Genomic DNA, 25891 nt, shown 5'->3' on the forward strand with positions numbered 1-25891 from the left:
AATCGCTGTAAATGACCAAGACCGGAAGAAGACCGCCTCCATGACTCCGGATGGCCTTTATCAATTTAAAGTGATGCCTTTTGGCCTATGTAATGCTCCTGCTACTTTCGAGCACGTGATGGACTCTCTTCATCAAGGCATCAAGTGGTCCATATTCCTTTGCTACCTGGACAATGTTATCGTTTTTTCGACTACTACTTTTGAAAACCATCTGACTCGCCTGTCCACCATGCTTGATGTTTTTCACCGTGCTCACCTTCAGCTTAACAGATCGAAATGTTGCTTTGAGCACCATCAAATCTGCCTACTCTGTCACCTTGTTGACGCTGCAGGCATACAGCCAGACCCTAACAAAGTCCGCGTAGTTGGTCAGTTCCCTACTCCGCGGTTCGCAGGTTTCTTGGCCTATGCTCGTACTTCCGTCATTTTGTCCAGAACTTCGTGGAAGTCTCATTGGCCTACTCAAGAAGTCTTCATTCTCTCCATTACAGACTTTGTGCACATAGCTGCCGAACAGCGCCGCAACCCATCTTTGCGGCCTATTATAGACAATCTCAACTCTCCACACCCTGACCCTTCACTGCTGAGGTCTGTGCTTCACAATGACATCTTACACAGCTACAAGGCCCGTCCTGACAGCGCTGAACTCTCGCTTGTTCCCACGCATCTTCGCCCTCTTGTTTTGGGCCAGCTTCACGATGCACTGACTGCTGGACACCTAGAAATATCGCACATGTAAGGTCACACCCGTAGGTGCTTCACTTGGCCTAGTCTCTACCATTCTGTGCAACAGTACGTTGCGGCTTGTGACCTCTGCCAGAGACACAAGACACCTGCCCTGCTGCCTGCTGGCAGCCTTCACCCCATGACATCCCTGATGAACCATTTTCCGGGTGGGACTTGATCTTTTAGTGCCTTTCCCCATGTCAACCACTAGCAATAAATGGGTTGCAGGCGCTACTGACTATGCAATGCGGTACGCTCTGACACGTGCACATACCACCAGCTTTGCTACTGATGTAGCCGGTTTCATTCTTTACGATCTCCTCCTGCGCCACGGTGCTTCTTGTCAGTTAATCAAGGATTGCGGCCCCTGATTCCTGTCTAAAGTAGTTGATGACATTCTTCATTCCTGCTTGACAAATCACAAGCTCACTGCTGCATACCATCCACAGACAAACAGCCTAACTGAACCCTAACTTACCCTACTTACCCCAACACAAGTACTTGCTATGTACACGTCTGAGGACCAACGAGACTGGGACATCAACTTGCCTTTTGTGACCTTCGCCTAAAACTCTTCCCGTCACGACACAGCTGGCCTTTTATCTTTTTATCTATTGTTTGGCTATGACCCATCATTGCCCATGGACACCATAATCCATTATCATGCAAAAACATCCACTGCCTATGCTCGTCATGCTCTTGCCCGTGTTGACATCACCCACCAGGTTGCCCGTGATCGCTTATCGGCTTCACAGGTTAATAAAAAATGTCTTTATGACTGCCGACACCGGGAGGTGAACTTCCTTCCAGCATTACTCGTCTTGCTGTGGCTGCCGTCACGTCGCATAGGCCGATGCGAAGAACTTCTCTCGCATTATGTTGGCCCTTACCGCATCATACGCAAATTCAGTAATGTTAAATATGAGATCGCTCCATTGTACCCTAAGTCAGTGTCTGTTACAACCTCGAGTGACACAGACCACGTCTTGCGCATCAAACCGTACCACTCTTGCCCTGAGCCCGAATTGCATCGGAACGGTGCTTCTGCCACCGGTGGGTAATGTCACAGATGGCAATCCTGTGGCTGGTGCTTGGACTATTACGATGATGATGGTGCGGCTATCGGCTGTGCACGCGCTAGCCCTACCATTGCTGCAGCGTTGTGCGCCTTGTCTTGTAAATATATCCTTTGTATATAGATTCTCCTCGTAGCAATAAGTAAGAGGATATAAAAAGGCACACTGAACTATGTAAAAAAGATTTCTTGTAAAAAAGAGAACTGTTCTTATAGTGTCTCAACATTCCCTCTTAATCCTGTCAAGAGGAGAACAGTGCCATTTTTTGTCAACAACAGTGAGCTTCATTAAAGCACTTGACAATCTCAGTGGTGAGGAGTTGACTGAGAAACATGCGCGACTAAAATGCCTAGTTATGAATTCACAGCTTGGGAAACACAGAGCACTACTGTCGAACTGCAGGGATTCAAGTTTTGTTTGCCCATACAGCTGACAAATCACAGCCAGTGCCACCATTAGTGCTTGCCAGAACATTGCAGCTCCTTACCATTTGCAAGGGCCACTTCTTCCATGTGTTGGCGCTCATCATCAGCAAAACCAAGGAAGGCCAGCTGGAGACCCCTGAAGGCTTCCAGGCGAAGCTTCATCTGAAACCAAGGGGCATCTTAGCCAAGCAGTGCACACATCCTGGCATTTTTCAAGTTGCAGGCTTCTGCAACCAGACTTCTGAGACAACTGTGCCATGTGAACTTCAGGGAACTGTGCAGAAGGATTGGTACTGATGTAAATAAGAGAGCCAGGTAGGAAGAGTTCTGCTTATACAGAATCACTAGCTCATTTGTTTGATACTTTTGGTGTAGTACTTGCTCCCCTATTTCAGCTACAGTAAATCAAAAGTGTGTGTTACCTGAACTAATGCCGATGATGAATCTAGATTTGGGGAAACCTGTTCGTGAAACTTAGGAGGGGCCATGTGCTGCTTTGCTTTGATAGTTCAAGATGCAGTTTCTCAGACTAACGTTTACTTACAATTTATTTTTTGTTCAATGACTACATAATATAGTCAATGGCCAATGACAAAAATAATACAGAACTAGTCTGTTTTTTAGGGGGTGGGGGGAAGGCTATTGTGCTAGTCACAATAGAAACACAAGGGAATTGGATATAAAATAAGGGGGGTCATGGGTTCCAAAATGCTTTTCTTTATTTGTGGTTAAATCTCAACTAAACCTAACTGTTTCGACCTGTCTTTCATGCCGATTTGAAATCTACAATTAGTTTTTCGGTAGCTACTCTAGTTCAGAAAGTATTCAAGTCTGAAAATCAACTTAATGATACTTCTTGCGGGGCTTTTTGGCAATTTCATCTTGCTAAACACAAAAAGTAAGTGCATGACCATAATGCCAAAGACTTGCTCTAGGGAGTGATGCAATTTTTATTTGTTTGAAAGTATTCTAAAGGTAAGAAAACAGACCAACACTTACTGTGAATATTTTTTCTGTTTCATTATTTTTGATCATAATTTGCAAAATTATGCTAGAGTGACAGAAATAATATCACCCCCTAAGTAATTTCAATATGAATACACTGATACCAAACTTTTCTTGTCCCTCCACATCATATAAGAAAGCCCTGCAAGACTGAGTGCAGTATGTAAAAACACCGAACTGAGAAAAATGCATTTGAAGCTTAGACAGTTGCAACTTTTTCTAGAATGCAACTACAGCAGCATTAATGACATTTTGTAGCTCTATTCTTCATGAGAATGGCCATACTAAAATATAGGACTGTACCCTCACAGAAAACTGGGAAAGGCTAGTTATAAAGCCATGTACTGCCCCTAAACCAGCATGAGAAATTGCATTTAGCATTTCATGTGCACATTCCAGTGGCCTGCAAGCTAAATGAACACAAGAATGGTATAATAAAGTAGCCTTTCCATAGACAAATAAACTTGCACAAAGTTCAAGTCAAAAAGACGTATGGAATATTTATTGTATGGCCTAAATTATTTGCTGTCATGCAACAATACTTTGCTCTACAGCCTGCAAGGGCTGCATGTAGGGTCCTTGCAAGTATGGCCTTAGTAGCACTACTGTCTAGATGCTCCTTTTGTGACTTTCGAAGCTTTTGCAACTAGTAGGTTGAATTTCCACTCCGTTGTGCACTGTAATGCCAAACACTCCTTCAAGATCACTGCACTTTTTGCATGGTCAGCTGACTCGCCAATGAATATTGAATAGTATGTCATATCAACACAGCCTTGGCTGCCACTGCACACGCCGGCTGACGATTTGATGACATCATTCTGCAGTTAGGCCCAGTAGAATCAACGGTGTCGGTTGCAAATGCGCCGCTTCGGAACCAACAGGCAGCTGGCCGAACAGGTGGTTCTGGCCGTCCTGTTCGTGCCAGCCATTCGGGCAGCGCGCCATCGTCTGTGATCTTCAGCCTCTTGTTCCATTGACACTTTCATTTTTAAGGATGAAATGCTTTTAGCCCCCATTGTCGCCGACTTTCAGGTGACCTTGAGTGAAAAGCCAGAGTCGTTATCCAGGCACCCAAACGAGAACATCCACGCAACTAGCAAGAACGAAATGAGATCATTCGAGCAACTAGTCAAAACTTAAGGAAATACGGTCTCTGGCCAGTAACCCTTTGTACAGGACCCGATTAAATACGCTAGTTGGTGCCCAAACAAGTTACAAAAAATACTGATTCTGAGTTCTTCCTAATGTTTGTTCACAATATTACTCAAGCAGTAACTTCTAGTGTGATGAAGTTATGTCATTCTCAATAGCGACATTCAAAAGGAATATACAGGGCACCATACACTTCGTTGTCATTTTTTGGTGCTGAGACAGGGTTGCCTGCCTGTGCTCATTTGAACGGCAGCGGTCCATGAGTTCCGCAGCACGGGTTCTGCATCACCTCAAGAGATGGCGCCATACTACGTAGTGCCTCCTTCAGGTGCTTCTATCCACCACAGTGATTTAGTAGTTATGGTGTTGCGCTGCTAAGCACGAGGTCACGGGATCCAATCCCTGCTGCAGTGGCCGCATTCTGATGGAGGCGAAATGCAAAAACCCTTGTGTCCCGTGCATTGAGAGCATGTTAAAGATTCCCTGGTGATAAAAATTAATCTGGAGTCCCCCACTACAGCGTGCCTCATAATCAAATCATGGTTTTGGCACGTAGAACCCCAGCATTCAATTGATTCTTCCAGCTGAGCAGTGCGCTTTGTTTTCCTGGCAGTTTTCGCTACCTGTCATGCCATCATCAGCCATTTTTCTTCTAGATGGGCAGCGTCCATATGGACCGGTACACAGTATGACATGGTGTAGTGTGGTGTGGTGTACCATTGCGAACGTGCACTACACCCATTTTAAGATTGTGGCTATACTCGCGGGCAACTTTCTGTGGAAATGAAGGGAAAGCTACAGAGGCAAAGGGTGCACAAGTGACAGCGCTTCTGAAAAGAGTCCTGCGTTTTATTCCACATTCATTTAGGCTGGTGAAGAGGAAACAAACACCTTACTAGCAACAGTTAAATAAGACAGAACACACCACTGAGTGTAAAGGTTTGCTTATCTTGCAGTTTTCCCCTTTCGCATCTAGGGAAACGCGAAACCGTCGCACATGGAAGCTGCGTCGATTCAGTGTCTTTTCCAAGCAACCAAAAGCACTGTCAAACGCTGCCAAACTACTTGGCGCGGTAACACATGTGCAGCAGGCATGCGCCTGTAGCTTTCCCTTCATTGCCACAGAAAGCTGTCTGTGAGTACAGTATCATCTCTAAACAATCTGAGGTGGAATCTCATAATGGTTTGGAAAGCAGACGATTCACTTGGCCTTATGCGATTGGTCAGAATTGTGCTTGCATCACCAGCTGTCAGAGACCGCGGAGCAGCACCTCAAATTATGAACATGTCATGTACCTGTCAATCATTTTCAAAGTGAACCTGTTGTTGGCTAAGTGTGGAGCCTGCGAAAAGGCAGTTCACTTTGGGTTCGAGTGCTGTGGCTAGACTGTTGGCTTGCGACCCTGGCCATACACTGGCCGGCCCCGAAGAAGCGCAGGTGTCGCGCACACGCACATTGGTAGCTTCGGAGGCTATCACTTGACCTTGTCGTCTGCTTAGCGTTGCTCTTTCAGTGTTGACCAAGGCTGGAAGAGCGATACTCATTTGAAGAGAGGACGGAAAATTATTCACACCGCCCGTCGGCTTTCTATTCAGACTTCTTGCAGGCTACACTATGAGCTGGAGGAGGCACTGGTGCAAGCGTACCAGTGGTCATTTCATGCAGAGGAAGGAATTGCATGCTGTGGTTTATTGCCACTGGCCTGCAGGTCTGTTGGAAGCAAAGCATTAATTGCAATGGCCTAGATCTTTGTTGCCAACACTGTACACGAAGTTGCCTTCGCAATTACTGTGTTGGCCAGTAGAAGGGCTGGGTCAGCTTTCCTGAGAGCCCCGCTGTCAAAGCCATTGCCAAGGAGATATTTGCATGGTGAAATCAAATTTCCTGTGCTATCGCCAGCGTCCATAGATTTCAGATCGCCATTCAGCAGTCAGAAGAGTTCAACACAGTTAGCTCCAGCATTTCCTTTGTTTGGCTGATAAAACTGCAGAGTCAGGATGGGAAGTAGTAGCTTAGTGCGAATAAAACCACGGACACAAGGAAGACAGACAAAGACAAGCGCTACTCACAAGTGTTTAATGGAAGGAAGGATAGTGCATATATATATATCCTTTTTTCACGCATGAGCCTACCAAGCAGAAGAGTAGCCGGTACATACACATCAAAGGCGGTTGCGCAAGAAGTTAAATTCGGCATCCAGTAATGTGATACAAGGCTCACTCACACATCTATCTCTATTCTTCTTGATAAAGAAGACCTCAAGAGCGAGCCTGGAAGAGGCGTTGCCGCTCCTGACAAGAATAGTTGTTGCAGAAAATCGAGCGTCGCAACCACACGCGGTAATATGAGTCGCCATATGTGCGCCCTTATCCTCTTTTTTCTTTAGTTTTTGCGCATGTTCCCTTAAACAGTCATTCACACAACGCTCAGTTTGACCAATGTAGAGCTGCCCACAAGGGTGCAAGGGAATTGCATATGGACGAACAACTAGCCCAACAGTCAACTCTTCTAGAATTCATTTCTCGTACACTGGACAACTCGTTTTCTGTGTATCCTCTGCAATCTTCTGTCACCGAAGTTCTTATTTCCCACATCGTCGAAGCCACATGCCAGGCCAGGTTTTACGCCTTCTGTGTCCGGAAAGGGTTATACCCTCGAGATGTTTGTGTTCTATTTGGTTTGGTGAAGCCGTCGTGGGGACACCTCAAGAGGCTTTGCAAACTCCTGAAGTCTGAGCTGTGGCGCCAAGTCCGACTTCTGCAAGACTGGCTCCGCGTGGTGTGCCACCACGGTAATCCGGAATGGCTAGCAAGCAGCAAGTTTCATGAGTTTAGAAAACTTGCGGCCCAGATCACGGAGACAAGGTGGAGGACCATGCTGAGCTTTCTTCTGAGGTCATCAACCACCATTCGTGCACAGGGAAAACCGGTGGTCGATTTAGACCAAGTATCGCTCCCCGTTGACGTTTCTAGGCTACTGGAAAAAGGTCCGAAGTATGCCGTTCCACCCTCCGTCCGGCCCCAGGACCTGGTAGGTCTCAACCGAGACGTTTCTGCACGGTGTAGCCAAGAGGACCATGACCAGTGCGTGAAGGAGGGACTTTACTGCATCTCAAGGTGTTCAAGCAGGGCCTCAGACGTTCATGCTAAAAAGAGCCTAGAAGGTGTCGTAAAGTATTTAAAGCAAAATGAGCTTATGCTGTTGCAGTCAGATAAGGAAGGTGCGTTTGTTGTGTTGCCAAAAGGTCGGTTTGACGAAAAAGCGCAGGCAGCGGTGAATAAGAATTTCGTTCCTATTAGTAAGAGTGCAGTTAGAGTCAAGTCAAAATTCATCGAGTTCTGCAAAAGTTTGAACTTGATCACCCTTGCTAAAGGTATTAAGAACAGCAAAGAAAGCTGCTTGACTGTATTCTTTACCGCGAAAACGCACAAGCCCGATATTCCTTTCAGAACTATCGTTAGCGAGCGCGGGGCGTGGCAGCATTGCGTGAGCCTTTTTCTTTTGAATAAGCTTAAGACGCTACAAGTGGATGACCCTTTCCGTGTTAAAAGTTCTTCGGAGGTCGCGCAATTTGTGAAGTGTAATGACGGCATCAAGTATGGTTTTTCCGTTGACGTAGAAGATCTATTCTACTCAGTTCCTCAGGACAAGCTTCTTGTTTTCTTAAGGGAATGTATTGAATACAACGACGTGGTCGACTTCCAGAATTCAGCGGGCCTTTCAGTGGACAGCTTTTTTAACATTGCTCGAGTTTTATTTAAGTGTGACTTATTTTTTACAACGAGCAGCCATATCTGCAATGCCGGGGAGTGTGTATTGGGTCTTGTGTTGCTCCTATTTTGTGCGACATTTTTTTGTCTTTTGTTGATAGGTCTTTAGAGCATGTTTTTTATGGGTGGCAGGTTTTAAAAGTTTTTAGGTATGTTGATTTTTTAGTGCTTTTAAATAATAAGGGTGACTTTACATCCCCTGCTTTTATTTTAGAAGCTTTTAACAACCAAGGCCAAGGGCTCGTTTTTACCCATGAACGTCCTGAGGACACAGGCCTGCAGTTCCTAGATTTAAAACTGTCTTTTGAAGTTGGCCACGTCTGCTGGTCCTATCAACCGCGAGCCATGAAGCAATTGCTGCCGTACGATTCTGCACACTCTAAAGTGGTGAAGCGAGCAGTTGGTAGTCATTGCGGAAATCGTGCGTAGACCAAATGCGGTCTAGTTTTACTAACCAAACTGGCCGCCTTTTGGCAGCTGGTTACCCTTTGACGGTCGTTAACGCTATAGTAGAGTCTCTTCTGCAAAAAGTAAAGCTTGGAGCACGAAGGGCGAGAGCAGAGGTCAAACGACCGAAGGTAAGACCAGAGGTTATTCCCTACGTACACAAGGTGTCACACAACCTTAAAAAGGTTGCTAACCGTCATGGCATTCCTCTGGCTTTTTCTGCGCCCAACAAGCTTTCGAAGCTGTGCTTTCGAGTTTGCTGTAAAAGCAGGCGGGGCTGCCGCACGAGGCATGAGAAGCCCTTTGTTGAGTGCTCCAGAGGGGTTGTTTATGCAATTCCCTTGCACCCTTGTGGGCAGCTCTACATTGGTCAAACTGAGCGTTGTGTGAATGACCGTTTAAGGGAACATGTGCAAAAACTAAAGAAAAAAGAGGATAAGGGCGCACATTTGGTGGCTCATATTACCGCGTGTGGTTGAGATGCTCGATTTTCTGCGACAACTATTCTTGGCAGGAGCGGCAACGCCTCTTCCAGGCTCGCTCTTGAGGCCTTCTTTATCAAGAAGAATAGAGATAGATGTGTGAGTGAGCCTTCTATCACATTACTGGATGCTGAATTTAACTTCTTGCGCAACCGCCTTTGATGTGTATGTACCGGCTACTCTTCTGCTTGGTAGGCGCATGCATGACAAGAGGATATATATATATATATGCACTATCCTTCCTTCCATTAAACAGTTGTGAGTAGCGCTTGTCCTTGTCTGTCTTCCTTGTGTCTGTGGTTTTATTTGCGCTAAGCTACTACTTCAAATATGGACGACCAACTAGCCCAACAGTCAACTTTTCCAGGATGGGAAGACTGTGGAACTGCAGAGTCAGGACGGAAAGGTTGTGGAGACATCTTATTTGGCTGCCTTTTTTACTCTGGTTTGGGAGTGGCGCACTTTTGTCAATTTCACAGAACAGCACGCACCGTCAGTGCCATGCTCTTCGATTTTACTTCGTGCAGGCAATGCAGAGATGGTATATCGTAATGTTCAATTTCATATTCCATTGCTTCTATCACATGATGTACCGTGAAGCAGATTGCTGCAATAGCAGCAGAGCGCTGGCAAGCGAGTCACGTGTGAGCCACTGACAAAGGGGAAAAAAAAAAGAATATTGATACAGTCTGTCAGTAAAAACGGCCCTAAGAACGAGTTAACGGTTTTGTTGTGCTCGCTACTTAGGAAGTGCTGGTAGTGCATTCCTGGTTCGTGCATGGTGCAAGGTCTTCATAGAGAAAGGAAAAATATAGAAGGAAGCATTACATCATGCAGCCAGCCTTGGCAAGCGAACACTGTGAAGCCACAGCGGTGTACGGTGCGTGAATCGTCTCTCCCTCACCACTGATCCGTACAGGGTGGGGACATGTTTTGAAGGGGTACTCACTGCCTCAATCTGTTTTTCCCGGCAGCCACTGCTGACTCACTTCGCAAGGTGGCAGGTGGGGGGAAGGAGCTGCAGCAATTTGGTCACTCCCCTTTTCAGTGAAATAACTGGGTGCTGCGTGCCCATGTGCGCGAACAATTAAAGAAATAGTTGGAAACTTTACCGTTTTTCGATAGAGCCCAAGAGAAAGCTGCAGTGGATCATGAAGATTAGGCGGGACCTCATAGACCTGCTGTCAAAAGGTAAATAAGAATGCGGAGAAGTGGAGGCCAATGTCATCGATGACTCTCAAATTTTATTCATCGAAGAACTTGAAACAAATGAATGCAACATCCTATTTTACATCAACGGTTTTCTTTTAAAAGGGATGCTGTCAGCCATTGCAGGATGTGAGCAGTGCAACACTGCCTTGTTAGGCTCAGCTGACAGCGAGCATGCACACCTGACTCCTCTTGAATACAGATGTAAAGGTGGTAACCTTATGCATCAAAGTGAGAAGGTTTCGCTGATGCTGAAATCATGCAAAGAGCATTTCAGGGTTATCACAAGTCAGACTGACAGCTTGCTTCACGTGAGGCCCCTTTTGAAGAATGTGAGGCTGTGACTGAATATTTTAGGAAAATGGTAGGCCCTTGTGTCGATCTACCACGAGCACGGTGAGTCTGTAGAGAAGCTCCTAATGTCAAGTTATGCAAGGCTAAGGCTTTCCATACATTTGCGCTACATTGGTGCGAACAGCATCAACAAACATGGAAGCAAAATATGTGCCGGTTTTACTATATTATTTTGTGCTCATAGAGATTGCCCTTATTCTTGATAAAACACCACGTGTGCAAAAAAAAAAATTCGGCAGCATGTTACACTCCTAAAAGATGTGAAGGCGATAGCCTGCTGCACACTTGCTAATGCACGGTCTCACATTGTCGCGTTGTTGCTTTCTCAATTTGGCTTCTTTGGCTTGTTTTCGACTGCAGTTTCACGTGCTCATGTAGCGGGGTTAGACTCACGCCAAGAATGTTTCTCTTCGACATTACATTGCATTTCCTCAGCACGGGATTGAAACACATGCTGTTCTGTGTGTTGTATGGGTGATTTCAATGAATGCATGCACTGCTCGCTTCACTTTGCTGAGTACTTGTAACCTCAGCTTTATGGAGGTACGACTCATTGCATATTTTGCTTGCTTATGGGGCTGTGAACCACTGAAGGTCAGGTAGCTTTTTTGTACAACTAGACTACATGCCACGTTTCTGTACATTGTATGCATGATTCTAATGAATGTATGCACTGTACGCTTCATTTTGATGAATGCTTGTAGTCTCTGCAGTATGAGAGGGATGAGCCAATGAATTATTTGCTTGCTTGGGGGGGGGGGGGGGGGGGTGCGAGGAGCTGTCGCTGATGATGATAGGTTTTGTACCATTGGACTCAGAGTTTCCTACAATATACTAGAGGGAACTCTGGCATTGCAATAGTTGAACCACCACGGGAATGATAGGGAGTACAAGGATTTGTCTTATCTTCATGTTTGTGGATTCAGATGTTCTTGTGGATTAATTTATTATGTTTTGTATGCCTTCACTGTCATAAATTTCCGAGCAATCTATACTTTTGTAAGTGCATAAGATGCTGCGAACATGCACAATCGCTACTAAGTGCAATGATTCAGCTTGTCGAAGTGGCCAAATTAAAACACACCAAGCATCTCAAGGCACTGGCTTGACCGCAATAAGTTCATAAGGGCATTATATGTTGCTTGTCGATGCATGCGTCTGTGCTGTAATTGTTTCAATATCGGGCATCTGTGCTAGAGGTCTTGTACTCGAGTCCTGCAGTTGGACAATTTTAATGTTATTTATTTAATTATTTATTATGCAGTACATTGATGAAAATGATGAGTTTACAAAGTTAAAAAGCCGTTTGAAGCCAGAAGGACAAGGTTTAGGCAAATCCATGCCCATAATTCCCATGCTGGCTCAACGGCTCCCATTGCAGCTCCTGTAGACACTAGCGCTAGAGTTCCCTCTAGTAATTATTGTATGAAGATCTAGGATAGGACCGGATAATGCATTTTTCTTCAAGGCCAACCGAGGTATGAGCCACTTAAAGCTTTTGCCTTAATAAAAGAAGCATTGTGATCTAACATAACATAACACCCTAGATACCGGCAGCACCGACGCCAGCATCGAGCAACAGCTGCAAGCGGTGGTTACCGCCATCAAGCAGCACCTTGACGGCACAGGCCTAATGTGCTCGCCCGCCAAATCCGAGCTGTTCGTCCTCACACCGCTTTGACCAGGACGGAAGCGCGCACACCTTCGGGAGTGTTACCACATCAAGATTGTGACTGCATCGGGGCAACGCATCCCCGAAGTTCCCAAGATCAGGGTCCGGGGCCTGCTGTTCAACAAGAGCGGCCACAATAACGAGACCATCAACAAGCTTACCATAAAGGCAATGGACACCATCTGGCTCATACACGAAGTCTCTACACGACGGGCGGGCATGCGTGAAGACAGTCTTGTCCAGTCGTTCGTGATCAGTCACATCGTCTACGTTGCGGCCTACCTGATCTGGAGGGTCACTGACAGAACCAAGATCAACACGCTGATCAGACGGGCTTACAAGACGGCAGTGGGCTTAATAGAGACCACGAGTACGGCTCAGCTCCTACAGCTCGGCGTCCATAACACACTAGAAGAAATAGCCAAGGCGCAGCTCACTGCGCAAATGGAGCGCCTCTCTACCACCAAGACGGGCCACAGTATACTGACATCCCTGGGTTACAACCCCCAAGCTCCCAGCCGGCAACTGTGCGGGATCACAGAGGAGGCGTGGGCCCACATTTACGTGGACCCCATCCCGAAGAACACGCACCCAGAGTACAACCAAGAATGGCGGCAGGCGCGGGCCAAGGCCCTCACCGAACAACACACCCAAGAACCGCACGCCCGGCACGTGGACACAGCGGAATACAAGCGGGAAAGCTTCGTGGCAGTGGTCGTTGTGGCGGCTACCGGCACCAAGACAACGGCAGCGAGCATGCGGTGCACGAACGCCACAGACGCTGAGGAGGTTATTATAGCTCTGGTGATCACCGAGGGCGAGTGTCGCACCGTGCTCAGCGACTCGAGGAACGCTGTGCGTAACCTTGCCAAGGGGCAAATATGCACGCCGGCGGCTGCCATTGTCGGCAAGCTCCAACTTCAAGACCGTGGCAGCACCATCCGTATCAAGTAGTTCCCGGCGCACGCCGGCGAGTGTGCTTCCTCACCGAACCACAACGAGACGGCCCATTCAGTGGCGCGAGCGCTTACCTTCCGCGCCCCCGAGAGTGACCGTTCCGTGTGGTGGTTTGAAACCAAGGACAGATTGACCAGTTATGCCGAAGTAACCAAGTGTTACCGCTTAGGTAGCTCAACGGACAATGCCGCCTCCCCACCCGGCACTCAGTCGAGAGGAGGCAGTAATCCTAAGGCAAATACAGACCGCGTCACTCCTCACTCCCGCAATGCTGCACGTGCTTCACCCAGAGCTCTATCCGAGTGGGCTATGCGGTGTTTGTGCAGCGGGTCCGGCGGACCAATGACAATTAATGTGGGACTGTGCCAGGTTCCCGACGGCAGCTACCTCCAGGACTTACCCGCCCGAACTTCAAGGTGCACTGCAGTCTGCAGACAAGGACACACAACTATGGGCCGTCCAGCAGGCCCGGGGTGCGCTCAAACAGCACAAGCCTCATGACCCACTACAAACAGGCCCAACTGTGGTAGTGCAGAGTAGGGTATAACCCCGGGTCGACGCTTGGCCAGCGTCACGACGCGTTAAACAGTCGCTTGCCAGCACTTTATTAACGTTATTCCTATCCTATTGTATCTTTGAGCTGATTAAGATTCTGATTTTTGCAAGGGGTTATTCTCAGTGAAAATGATGATTGTCAGAGCAATACAAGACACAGCGTCAATGAGGCAGAATGCGTCGGTGATACTTCATTGCTGATTCGATCTGGTGCTTTATATATTGTCACGTGTAGCTGAAGCCCAATGCTATATACAATTTATTTACAGGGACGCTAACGGAAGGCCAAAATGACGATGCTATATCAAGCAGGCCCACGTCGTCTTCTTCCTCCTCAGTGCAGCCACACTGTGGCGGCTGTTCCGTAACATCACCCCCGGCAGTAGAAGCACCGTCCCGGTGCTGAATCTACACATCCGCGGTGAAAGGTGTGTGGTATGGCTTTAGTCTCGCCACGTGAACAATGTCACTTGCAGCCGACGATGACGCTGAGAGGTCGGCGGGGATGACTTCATACGTGAAATCGGTCAGTTGTCGCACCACACGGTATGGGCCAGCGTAGCACGATAGCTTTTCGGAAAGGCCCACACATCGAATGGGTGACCAGAGAAGCACCAGAGAACCCGGAGTAAAGTTCACGTTGCGATGGTGGCAATCATAGACGCGTCTCTGATGCTCCTGTGAGACTTCGAGACGGGTGTGGGCGAGCTGGCGCGCGTGGTCGGCGTGTGCGATCGCGTTGCGGGCGTATTCAGTGGCTGAACGTGTGGCCGAGGGCAACAAAGTGCCTAAGGGCAACGCGGGTTCTCGGCCATATAGGAGATAGAATGGTGAATAGCCGGCGGTGTTGTGACGCGATGAATTATACGCGAACGTCACATATGGTAGGTGAAGATCCCAGTCATGGTGGTCGGTTGCGACGTACTTCGAAAGCATGTCGGTGATGGTCCGGTTGAGGCGCTCCGTGAGCCCGTTGGTCTGTGGGTGGTAGGACGTGCTGAACTTGTGCTTCGTCGAGCAGGAGCGGAGGATGTCCTCGATGACTGCCGACAGAAAGCTGTGGCCCCGGTCATTGAGTAATTGACGCGGAGCGCTGTGCACTAAAATGATGTCATAGAGCAGAAAGTCAGCAACGTCAGTAGCACAACTTGTCGGCAGGGCTCTGGTGATTGCATACTGCTTAGCATAATCAGTAGCGACGGCGACCCATTTATTTCTGGAGCCTGAGAGAGGAAACGGTCCAAGCAGGTCTAGACCAACACGGAAAAAGGGTTCCGGTGGGATGTCGATCGGCTGGAGACATCCAGCTGGAGGTGTGGAGGGCTTCTTCCGGCGCTGACAGGGCTCACAAGCGGCAACGTAGCGCCGCAGGGAGTGGGCGAGACCCGGCCAAAAGAATCAACGTCGTACACGGTTGTATGTGTGCAAGATGCCCAACTGTCCAGCCAAGGGAGCATCGTGAAGTTGTTGGAGGACAGTCGAACGCAGGTGCGATGGAATTACGAGCAGAAGGTCAAGGCCGTGTGGATCGAGATTCCGGCGGTATAATGTCCCCTCCTTAAGGAGGAACATCCGGAGAGAGGCGTCGCCAGGCGTCGACTCCAGATGGTCGATGAGGGCTCGTAATGAAGGATCGCGGCGTTGCTTGTTGCAGATTTCAAGCAACTGGGACACCGAGAAAATGCAAGCGATGGCGTCCGCATCAGCCAGTTCGTCGACGGGGTAGTGGGACAAACAATCGGCATCCTGGTGCAAGCGTCCCGTCTTATATACCCCGGAGAAGGTATATTCTTGCAGGCGTAACGCCCAGTGAGCGAGTCGTCCTGTGAGGTCCTTAACCCTTTCGCTGTCACGGACGTACCGGTACGTCATCGCGCTTCCCCTCCACGGTGTCACTGACGTACCGGTACGTTCTCTATCGTGCGTTCAAAATTTCGCGCCTGAGCGCAAAGGAGGCGCTCCTGGATTGGCCACGCCATCTGTTGACTCTTTCTACAAGTTCGTATATTTGCTCCGACCTGTGTTAGTCCATGTATTGAAGAGTACGGTGCGACTGCCACTCCCCACTTTCTCTTTGCTGAGTGGCGCGGTGGCTCCGCGTTCGCTGGATGATGCGTCGCGCGCGTGTGGTTATGGGTTCAAGGGTTGTTCTGTAATCTCCGCTGGTTTGAAGGTTTTTATTTTTCTTCTGTTGGTGTGCCTGCTACGGCGCGTCAAGTTCAGGCGCACGTGCCGTTGCCTCTCCAAAAAGGGTGACTCGATTGCTGCTTTCGCTCTCTCGCTGCACCCTCGCTTCCGACTTGCAGCAGTAAACGCAAAGCCCTTCGAACTTTGTCTAGCCTTTTTCCATCTCCCTCTGTCTTCTTGATCACGCAACGTCCCATTTCTCTCCGTTGCGCGGGCGACTGAAAGCGCATCCTCCCTGTGCGCGGTTACTTTCGGATGGCTCGGCGCGCGGGACCTTCGTCTGCTCATGGGAGCGGTGGCTGAATTCCGATTCAGAATACGAGCCGAGCTCGGATTCGGACTCGGACAAAGTCGCATGAGAGGAAGAGGGTTCCGCATCGTCAGATTCGGATGTTGAACAGATTTTATAGTCAGGCTGATGATGATGATGATGTTTACTAACAACAGCTGCAGAACACTGAAATGTGCATATTGCATTGACTATGTTATTTGTATACCAATCATAATCAAAAATTAATTGTTATGTTCATTCCCTGTTATGCTCGTTCCCTGAAACCAAGCCGACACTGGGGGTGCGTCACGGCCAGAAACGTCCGACAGCGAAAGGGTTAAGCGAGGATAGCCAGCAGAGCGCGTGGTGATCAGTGATGACACAGAAGGGGCGTCCGTACAAGTGTGGACGAAACTTCACAACAGCCCACACAAGAGCGAGGCACTCGCGCTCTGTGATTGAATAATTGCGCTCAGCGGGTGATAGAAGTTGGCTGGCATAGGCTATAACGCGATCATGTCCACGCTGGCGTTGTGCTAACACTGCTCCTATGCCATGACCAATGGCATCAGTTAGAACTTCCGTTGAGGCAGACGGGTCAAAGTGGGCCAGAATTGGAGGCGTGGTAAGGAGAGTAGTGAGCTGCGAAAAAGATGCGGCATGGTCAGGTCCCCAAGAAAATGGGGCGTCTTTCTTCAAGAGGTCGGTAAGGGGACGTGCGATGGTCGCAAAATTCTTTACAAAGCGTCGGAAATAAGAGCACAGCCCTACGAAACTACGAACGTCCTTGGTAGACTTCGGAACAGGAAAGTTCGTAACGGCGCGAATTTTGTCCGGATCAGGTCTCACGCCTCTGGCGTCCACGAGGTGTCCAAGGATGCCGATTTGGCGGCGAGCGAAGTGACATTTTGACGAGTTTAGCTGGAGACTGGCGCGGCGGAACACGTGAAGAATAGCTGAAAGACGGTCTAGATGCGTGTCAAATGTGGGCGAATAAACGATTACGTCGTCCAGATAGTACAAACAGGTGGACCACTTGAACCTGTGAAGCAAAGAGTCCATCATTCGTTCGAAGGTGGCGGGCGCGTTACAGAGACCGAAAGGCATCACCTTGAACTGATAAAGGCCGTCAGGGGTAACAAATGCAGTCTTCTCTTGGTCCATGTTGTCGACGGATATCTGCCAGTGCAGCCACACTGTGGCGGCTGTTCTGTAGCAATATAAAGGAAGTTCAAAAATGCAGGAAGTCTATAGCAGTAGCAACATGTTTATTACTCTATTTCACCTTCTACCCTCCTAGAGATCTGTAAAAAGTCTTTTCCTCTCAATGGCCTTGAAAAAAAAAATGCAAGATTCATTATGTGAATGCAGTTTCAGACTCTCTGGCAGCTTGAAGAGAAAAAGAGCGATCTGATAAACGTTGACTCTCCCTCCGTCCTTCCGTCTCTGAAACGAGAACCGGAAGAAAGATACTGCTGGACCTTGGCCTCGAGCCGAGGGAAGGCGAGCAGCAGAAAGACGTACCTATACCGGATAGCATCAACAGAAAGCTCAGGGTCTGCCCGATCCCGAGGAACGTGAACCCCGAGCACAACAAGGAGCGGAGGTTGGCGAGGGCCAGGGCTCTCGTGGACGCGGCGGAGTATCGAGGGAGCAGCGACGCATACGCGGTGGTGGCTGTCGGGGCATCGACGGGTGCAACGAAGATCGCGGCGAGCGTCCGGACTCGAGAGGCGCACCGGGCGGAGGAGGTGGCCCCGGATGCACTACAGTGTTGCGTGACTCTAGAACGGCAGTGAAGAACTACGCCAAGGGTAGGGTATGTAGTGAGGCTGCGCGCATACTGCACAAGGCCGAAGACATCGGACGCAAAAGCACTGTGGTGATCAAGTGGTTTCCGGCCCACATGGGCAGTGACGTGTCGGAACGCGGGAACGTGAACCACAACGAGACGGCCAACTCGGCGGCGCGAGGACTAACCAACCGAGCAGCTGCAAGCACGGCCGACTCGGAGTGTTGGTCGCGGTGCAGTGCCAAGGACAAGATGACCACCTTCAACGAAATAGTGAAGTGGTACAGACTTCAGTTCAGTTCAGTTCAGTTTTATTCCTTAAAGGCCCCCATTTCAGGGGGTGTTACATAAGGGGTGGGATTGGCAGACTATGCCGCCACCTCACCCGGGGCTTACCCGGAAGGAGGCAGTGTTATACAGACGAGGTCCCTGCTCACCCCGGTGCTAGCTAAGCACGTGTGTCCGTGTGTACGCGAGTGACATGTGTAGACTGTGCGCTAAGGAGAGAGCCACCGCGGCTCACATCCTTTGGGACTGTAGTATAAATCCACGAGAAGCCAGCGAGAAGACGACGATCCCGCCGCAGCTAGAGGCTGCAACGAGGAGCTATGACCAAGATACACAACTCAAGGCCATCCAGCAGGTCTCGGCAGCTCTAGAGAGGCAGCGACCTCGCGAAACCGAGGAGAAGGGGGGCAGCACCCCGAGGAAGGGGGCGGCGGCCCTCTCGGATCCGCGGAAGTAGCGAGGAACCAAGACCTCGAGGAGCACAATGCACGAGACTGACGTAGTGGCCGCGTCGCGGTAAAAGCTTGTCCTCGCTGCGTGGAGGGAGCCTAACCGACTCTGCAGGCATTTTCACTAAAGTTGTTCTCTCTCTCTCTCTCTTTCCCTCCGTCAAGACTTGTCAGAATTACAAAGGGTACATACCATAGATGGTAAAATAAAGCAGGTTTAAACCATCTAAGACGAGCCCCAAGTGCACAATGAGAATAACTATACCGAGCATCTGACAGGCCGCACGACCACCGAGGAGTCCACTGAGGAGAAGTTGCGGTGACAGGAGACAGTTTGCGACAGCTAAATTAAAGCAGTTTGAGCCTGCAAACACTATGAGCACAGACATGCATATTTTGACCAGTAGCTTTTGCGCGAAATGGCAGACGTACCAGATGACGCAGTTGTCCCCACCCTGTATAGAGCGGCGGTGAGGGAGAGACCATTCAGGGCATCCTACAGTGGTGGCCCAACAAGTGACCTCTTGCATTGAGATCACGCAGCAAGAATCAAGATTTGGCGAGATTTTTGCTTCCCAGTAGCTATGCCAGTAATTTTTATTTGGTGTGGACTTGTTCGGCTGCCCTGCCGTGACTCTGCCTGCAGAGTGGGAACAATAAAACCAACCGTGCACTTTGACGTGCAATCACGTGTTGGGCCACCAGGTTTGGCTTCAATCGCATTGTGGTATGCTCCCTCCTATCTGTTTCGTTCCTCTATGGAGCTCCTGGTATCCTGGTAGCAGACGGCATAGCTAGCGCTGCGCTCTGCCTACTCATTTATGCTTGCGATACCACCTGTTGCCTGAGAATGAAATATGACATTAATAAATTACTTCAAACATTGCATAAATGCCTGGCATCGCACATTTATAATTTGCGGGGAGCACACGCGCCCATCTTCCCCCGCGCCGTCGCGTCGAGAGCCGGCATAGACAGGGGAGAGGCGCACTATGCCCTCTCCCGATTCTCCCTCGCTCTCGCGACGCGCACGCGCCCTTCCTCCCCGACTCGCGGGCAGCTAGCTGACGGGCGAGGAGGACATTCCCCTCGCCCAGGTAAAAAGGTACAAAACAGCGCGACCGGGGGAGACCCTCTCTCTCTGAGGCCGGACTCATAACCTGCCAGACTGGAGTACCTGCCGCTACCCGTGAGTGACCACGTTGCCTGACTATCCCGGGCAACGAGGCCAGCCTATTTATTACTATTACAGAGAGGACGCCCCTCTGCCAGTGTTCTTTATTGCCGGTAGCAATAAACGTTCTTACAGTTGACGCCGCTGGTTGCCTTATTCGTTCGAACCCGACGTAGCCGCGATTCCCGCGCTACGGGTTGGGGAGTAACACAAAGCGACTGCGTGGGGCTAGATCCGGAGCTCGCCTTCAGCCCTAGCCGCACGCAGAGTGGAACCCCCACAAATTTAAAGCTTGGCAGATAACTGGAATTTTATATTTAATGAGCAAGCAGAAATAGAGTGCGCTTCTTTGACTAGCACGCAATATGATGACGCGCATTTCAGAGGTGGCACCCCCTCGTCTATTTGCTGCGTCCTCCCTTTCTTCCACCTTCGGCTTGGGAGCGGCCTATTTAGTGACACAAGCAGCGAAGTGAACCGTTCGCTTTCCGAGCAGTTATAAGATTCCGCACCTGCTTTGCCGGTTTCCATTTCATGCTTACATCTGCTCTAGATAATGAGATAGCCAGCAATTGTTTCCATAGGCTTGACACGTCTTCTTTACACAAGCATCTCCTGACACACCGCAAGACGAAAAGACAGTGCATCTGCCACGTGAACCCAAGTGAAAATAGATGAAGACTACCCACGCAAACTGGCAGTAACAGCTGAGATGGCAGCGCATGCAAAAGAAAAAGAAAAATACAAAATGGCCGCTTTGGTAGCGCCAGCTAATGTGAGTCGCAAGACGGAGGCTCGGCTTGCGTGTGCACTCTGCCCAATCAGAGGCCCAAAATCATCCTTCACAAGAGTGGCAATAGCGGTCATTCCATGCTTGTTCTCTTTGAGTAGTGTCATTGCGCACAATGAAGAACATGCCCAAGATGGCGGTGGTCGGCTGGCGGGTGCGGCCATAGCGTGCGTGGGAAGTTTGAATAAATTTTGCCTGGCGCAGGATGTTTTGTGGTTCCCGTGGCATTTGGAAACACGATCGTTCTAACGCGCCACCGTTCGCGTGACCGTACGCGCAAACGGCCAGGCGTTGGTGTCCAGCATGGGCAAACATATTCGCTCGTTATCCGGTCACGGTGAGTCGGACTTCCGCAATTTGTCGCGCGCCCATCGGCATGTCGTGCGCCCATCGGCCCATCGGCATCAGCGGCATCGGCATAGCAACACGGCTAGCAGGCATTAGTCTATGAAACATGCAATAAATGCCCTTGGAATTGTTTGCACTACTGTTTTGTCATTCCTTTGTCCCAAGAGCACGGATGAGAACCCCACATAGGACACTCCGGAACAAGGGTTTAAGCAGCAGCTATGTTTGTAGCTATGTTGCCGAGTGAGCCATTTTGTTTTGCCATGATCAACTAGATAGCATGGCAAAACAAAATGGCTCACTCTTGCGGGGTACTTTGCGGCAAGTCGACAGATGGCTCTTGAAATTTTGAATATCTCATATTTTTTTTTGTGTCTTGGCACACTGAATTCTTTAAGACATAGGAGATCAGCAGCAAGCAGCCTCTGGGATGCACTTACCATGGACTCTGATGTAACCGAGAAGTCCTTTTCATCTCTATGGGCCCATGCTTCAAGCAACCACTCCTTCTTCATGATAGGAATGTCCAGAGCATCACACAGCTGCAGAAGTAAAAGCATCAGAATCAGGGTACTTAGGAGAGGCTGCTATTAGTGTTGCAATTTTTTTCCCTCCCATGGTTTTTATTTTGTTCTGCATGTTTATTTTTTACTCTCTCTAATGTGCCACAACACAAGCACACAAATTGTTGGCAGAACTGGAAAGGTTGAAATTTGGAATGGTTGCCATTTACAAAACTAATACCTTCTGGTACTGCTTTGCCAGCTGCTGAGGCTTGCAACCTCTGCCTACTGCATGGAGACAGGCTTGCACAAAGTTTACCTAGCAAATGAATGTCAGTAAAGGGCAAAAGATTCCTCCATACTGAAGCGCACAGAGGACACTAAAGCTGGGTTCATTGACACATCACCGTAGCACAGAGGCAGCGATAGAATCAGATAACCAACAAATGTGGATTTATTAACCCAAGATACACTACATGATGATAATATATGATGTTTAATGGCACAAGGGCCAGGTTTGGCCAGAGAGCGCCATGCAAGTGAGTATGAGTATTTAATGGGACAATGACATGGAAAGTATTCATGGAATACGCCTGTATGTGGACTTAAAGATAGAGCCACTGTGCGGTGCGTAAAACAAATGTATGAAATAAGTGTACGTAAAAGATATGTTTTAAAAGAATGGCCTTTTAAGATATGTAAGTGCCATTGGCACTGCTGCCTCATCAGAAACCTTCTATGCAAGGCTTTGGTGCTACTATCGCAGCTGTAGCCTCTGTAAGAGGTCATGCTACGAATTCATCGGGTGTAGAACTTGTAATGAATGAGCATCATTTAAATATTTTAAAAGTGATTCACTGCTGAAAAATGAGTCCACATGAAGGAAACATTGCTGGATGAAGAAGAATATTCTGTTTGTAAGCTAGAGGAAAGTGTTTTTTTCTTTCAGCTTCTGATTCACGGCACTCCACCAGGACACGTAGGATGGTCAACATCTCTCCACATTTAGCACAGATGGGAAGGTCACCACCAGACAGCAATTAAGAGCGGGTCCCATAGGTATGGCCTATCCTAAGCCGACAAAGAATTACTTCAGTTCACTGCATTTTCATTGTTGGTTGCCAGTTACCCAACTGAGGCTTAATTAAATGAAGCTATTCGATGTTTCAGTGTCCCAAATTGGCTGCCAGTATGTCCTAATTTTTCTGTGGAGAAAAGGCTTCAAGTCTGTCACAGAGACAGGGCTGAAAGTGTAGCTCTCTTTTGCTATAACAGATGTAGCCAATGGGCCTGCCAGCACGTTCCCTTTGATGCCTCGGTGGCCGGGCACCCAACAGATCACAACAAGCTGGTTTGACATGTACGCAGTGCACAAGAGTGAATAAAGTTCGCCGAGTGCAGGATTTTTGTTTTTGCAGAATGACATTAAAGACCTTACTACACTCAAAGAGTCAGTGAATATGATGGCACTAGATAGGTTAGTTTTCCTGATACACTTAACAGCCAACAGTACTGTGTGTGGCTCATAGGAAAGGATACTTGTTTCAGGGTGCAAAACATCAGATTCTGAGAATGAGGGACCAAACGCTGCAAAAGACATGCCAGATTAGGACTTTGAAGCTTCAGTATAATATTCCGGACATGGGTACCTTAACTGGAGTTCTAGAAAGCGCATTCGAATGTGTTCCTTTGAAGCTTGCTTTGTAACATGAACAAACAATGTGTCACATTTGCCATAGCCATGAAAATGTGTCAGCTGCCATATCCATGGGGGTAACAGCTTTACTGGGGCCTTTAGACGAGGTTCTAGAAGGGGGACACCCATTTCATCACAGAGCTTCCTCACACGCACTGAGACGGGCTCCTTTACTGTGGGTTGGTTGTGAAACAGTGTCGTGCATGTCATATCATTTGTAATAGCATAATACGGATGTTCAGGGTTTGCGTGTACCTTCAGACAATATGTAAAGCTGGAGTATGACCTCTGCAAGTTAAGTGACCACTCATCCGATTGCATGTAGAGGCTTTGCACAGAACTTGTCCTGAACGCACCTGTGGCCAGGCAAGTACCCAAATGGTGAAATGGATCCAGCCTCTTCAACACGCATGGTGCGGCAGAGTGGTACACCATGGCACCATAGTCTAAACGTGTACCTATAAGGCTTTTGTACAGGTTCAATAGGCCCTTCCTGTCGCTATCCTATGTGGTGTGGGACAGAAGTTTTAAAAGTTCATTGTTTTCATGCATTTCGTCCTGAGATACTTGATATGGGATATAAACGTTAGCTTTAAATCGAAGGTAATAGCTAAGAATTTATGTTCACTGCTGACAGTGAGTTCATCTCCACTGATAAAAATACTATGTATTGGTGTTGTGTCTCTCTTATTGGAGAATAGCATGCAACTACTTTTCTGCATATTCAGTTTAAACCCACTTTCATCTGCCCACCTAGATAATTTGTTTAAACCCAGCTGGACCTGGCATTCACAGATAGCAATATTGCATGATTTGAAGCCTTTCTGGACATCATTGACATATACAGAATAAAACATGGTGTCTGGAATGGCTATTGGGGGCGAGCACCACCACTAGAAAAGCTGGCGCCACCGTCAGTGTGACATGGCATGAGGGATCCCGTGGACACAGCGGCCGTGTCGGCTGCTTCGGAAGCGCCGAAGTGAGCTGAAAACGAAAGTTTAAAGTCCCACCTGCGCTGCGCTGTGGTTCTGATTAAGTGGTGAGGCTTTCCTACCTTGGGTGTCTGTTTGACAACTTTTGAAATCACTATAATAGCTAGTGGCTGCCTTTGGAGACATGTAGCATGGTAGGCTACTGCTCGGTGCCGCAGTGCCGGAAGTACGCAACAGAGCCTGGTGTCAGCCTTATTCATACATAGCTGCAGGACAAGAAGCTGCGTGAAGCTTGGCTCGTGAAACTTAGGACCGGCAAACAGCCATCAGCTACAATTCGGGTATGCAGCAAGCACAGATGCGAGGAATATTTCTGCTACGGCGCTGGGACTGTGATGTTTGGTGAGTAGCAGAAAACATGCACCGAGACATTCGCCTGAGCTCGCTGCTCAGCTAATGTCCCGATGGTTCGGTCTATGAATTTGTTGATGCTAGACACTGGTAAGTTTACTGGAATGGAAAGGGAGTGGTAAGAAGCACATTAAACAAAGGCATGGCATATGGTCATGTTTGTGTTATGAATGAACGCATTGGATTACCAAAAAGAAGCAGCGCGATATCATGCATACAGTGCATACAGTGCATACAGTGTGACGCGACTTTAGAAGTAATATTGAAACGTCCAAGAATTTAGAAGAAAAAAAAAATATTGAATCATCGCGACGGCACATCACAGTTGCTGTAGGTGTCGAATTGCCTTGTTGAAAGGAATTGTTTTTGAACAGCTCTAATAATGTCCATGCAACATTGGTTGCGTGTGGACTGTCAAATGCTCATATTCTGCAGCCTAAAGCTCACAGGATGGTGTGAAAACGCTCTCAGTGAAAACGAAACATTGTGCGCGGACATGCATGCAGACACACAGTTGGTCGCCGCAAACCCGTGCGACCGCTGCACGCACTGAGGCTTTGTTCTGTTATGCGTCATTTGGTTATACAGACCACCCACTATAAGAACATATTTCACATAGTTTGCACTCAGCGATTGCCGACCTTCCACGCAAGCCGATTCGGGAGACTCCATCATGGCAACTGCGCGCAGTGGCTTTCACTGTATGTATTCGGTAAATAGATGGCGTCTGTAAACGATTCTGTGCTTTCAGTTTGCTGAAGATTGTTATTTCGACAGTAATAAAGTTCCCTCGTTTTGAGAGTACTTACAGAAATGTACAGGAGGGCTGCCGCGTGGTGTTTTTATTAAGCGCCGTAAGCCAAACCTATGAGGAATGCGCCACGTGATCTCTCATACTACGCAAAGGAGGCGCTTCTGACAGATGGCGACTCCATAAGTCCTCATCCCCAATACGAAGTGAATTCATTTTTAAGACAAAGAGTGTGCAACTAAGCATGCCTCCCTGCGGCACACCGGTCTCTTGGGTGAATGTTCTAGACAAACTGTTGCCCACTCTTACACGACACTTGCATTCAAAGAGATAGCTTTCGATTGTGTTCAGCATGCTGGCATGACACCCATTGCGGTAAGGTTCCAAAGAATATCAAAACGCCACACCGTATTGTATGCTTTCTCCAGGTCGAGAAACACTGAAAGAAGGAACTGTTTATGTATA

The 25891-nt window shown here is 48.4% G+C and overlaps 1 protein-coding gene across 2 annotated transcripts in view; it reads right to left on the bottom strand.

Annotated features, from left to right (window-relative positions):
• Positions 1 to 25891, bottom strand: part of LOC126542841 (protein ECT2-like) — a 122477-nt gene that overhangs the window by 74600 nt on the left and 21986 nt on the right. For both annotated transcript variants that reach the window (XM_050189957.3, XM_050189958.3), the window contains exons 7-8: positions 21571 to 21672; positions 2290 to 2389 (exon numbers count right to left, since the gene is read on the bottom strand). In XM_050189957.3, coding sequence (XP_050045914.1) covers positions 2290 to 2389; positions 21571 to 21672 — 202 coding nt within the window. The remainder of the gene's footprint in view (positions 1 to 2289; positions 2390 to 21570; positions 21673 to 25891) is intronic.

Source organism: Dermacentor andersoni, chromosome 2 (assembly GCF_023375885.2).
Source record: "Dermacentor andersoni chromosome 2, qqDerAnde1_hic_scaffold, whole genome shotgun sequence".
In the NCBI taxonomy this organism is placed as follows: domain Eukaryota; kingdom Metazoa; phylum Arthropoda; class Arachnida; order Ixodida; family Ixodidae; genus Dermacentor; species Dermacentor andersoni.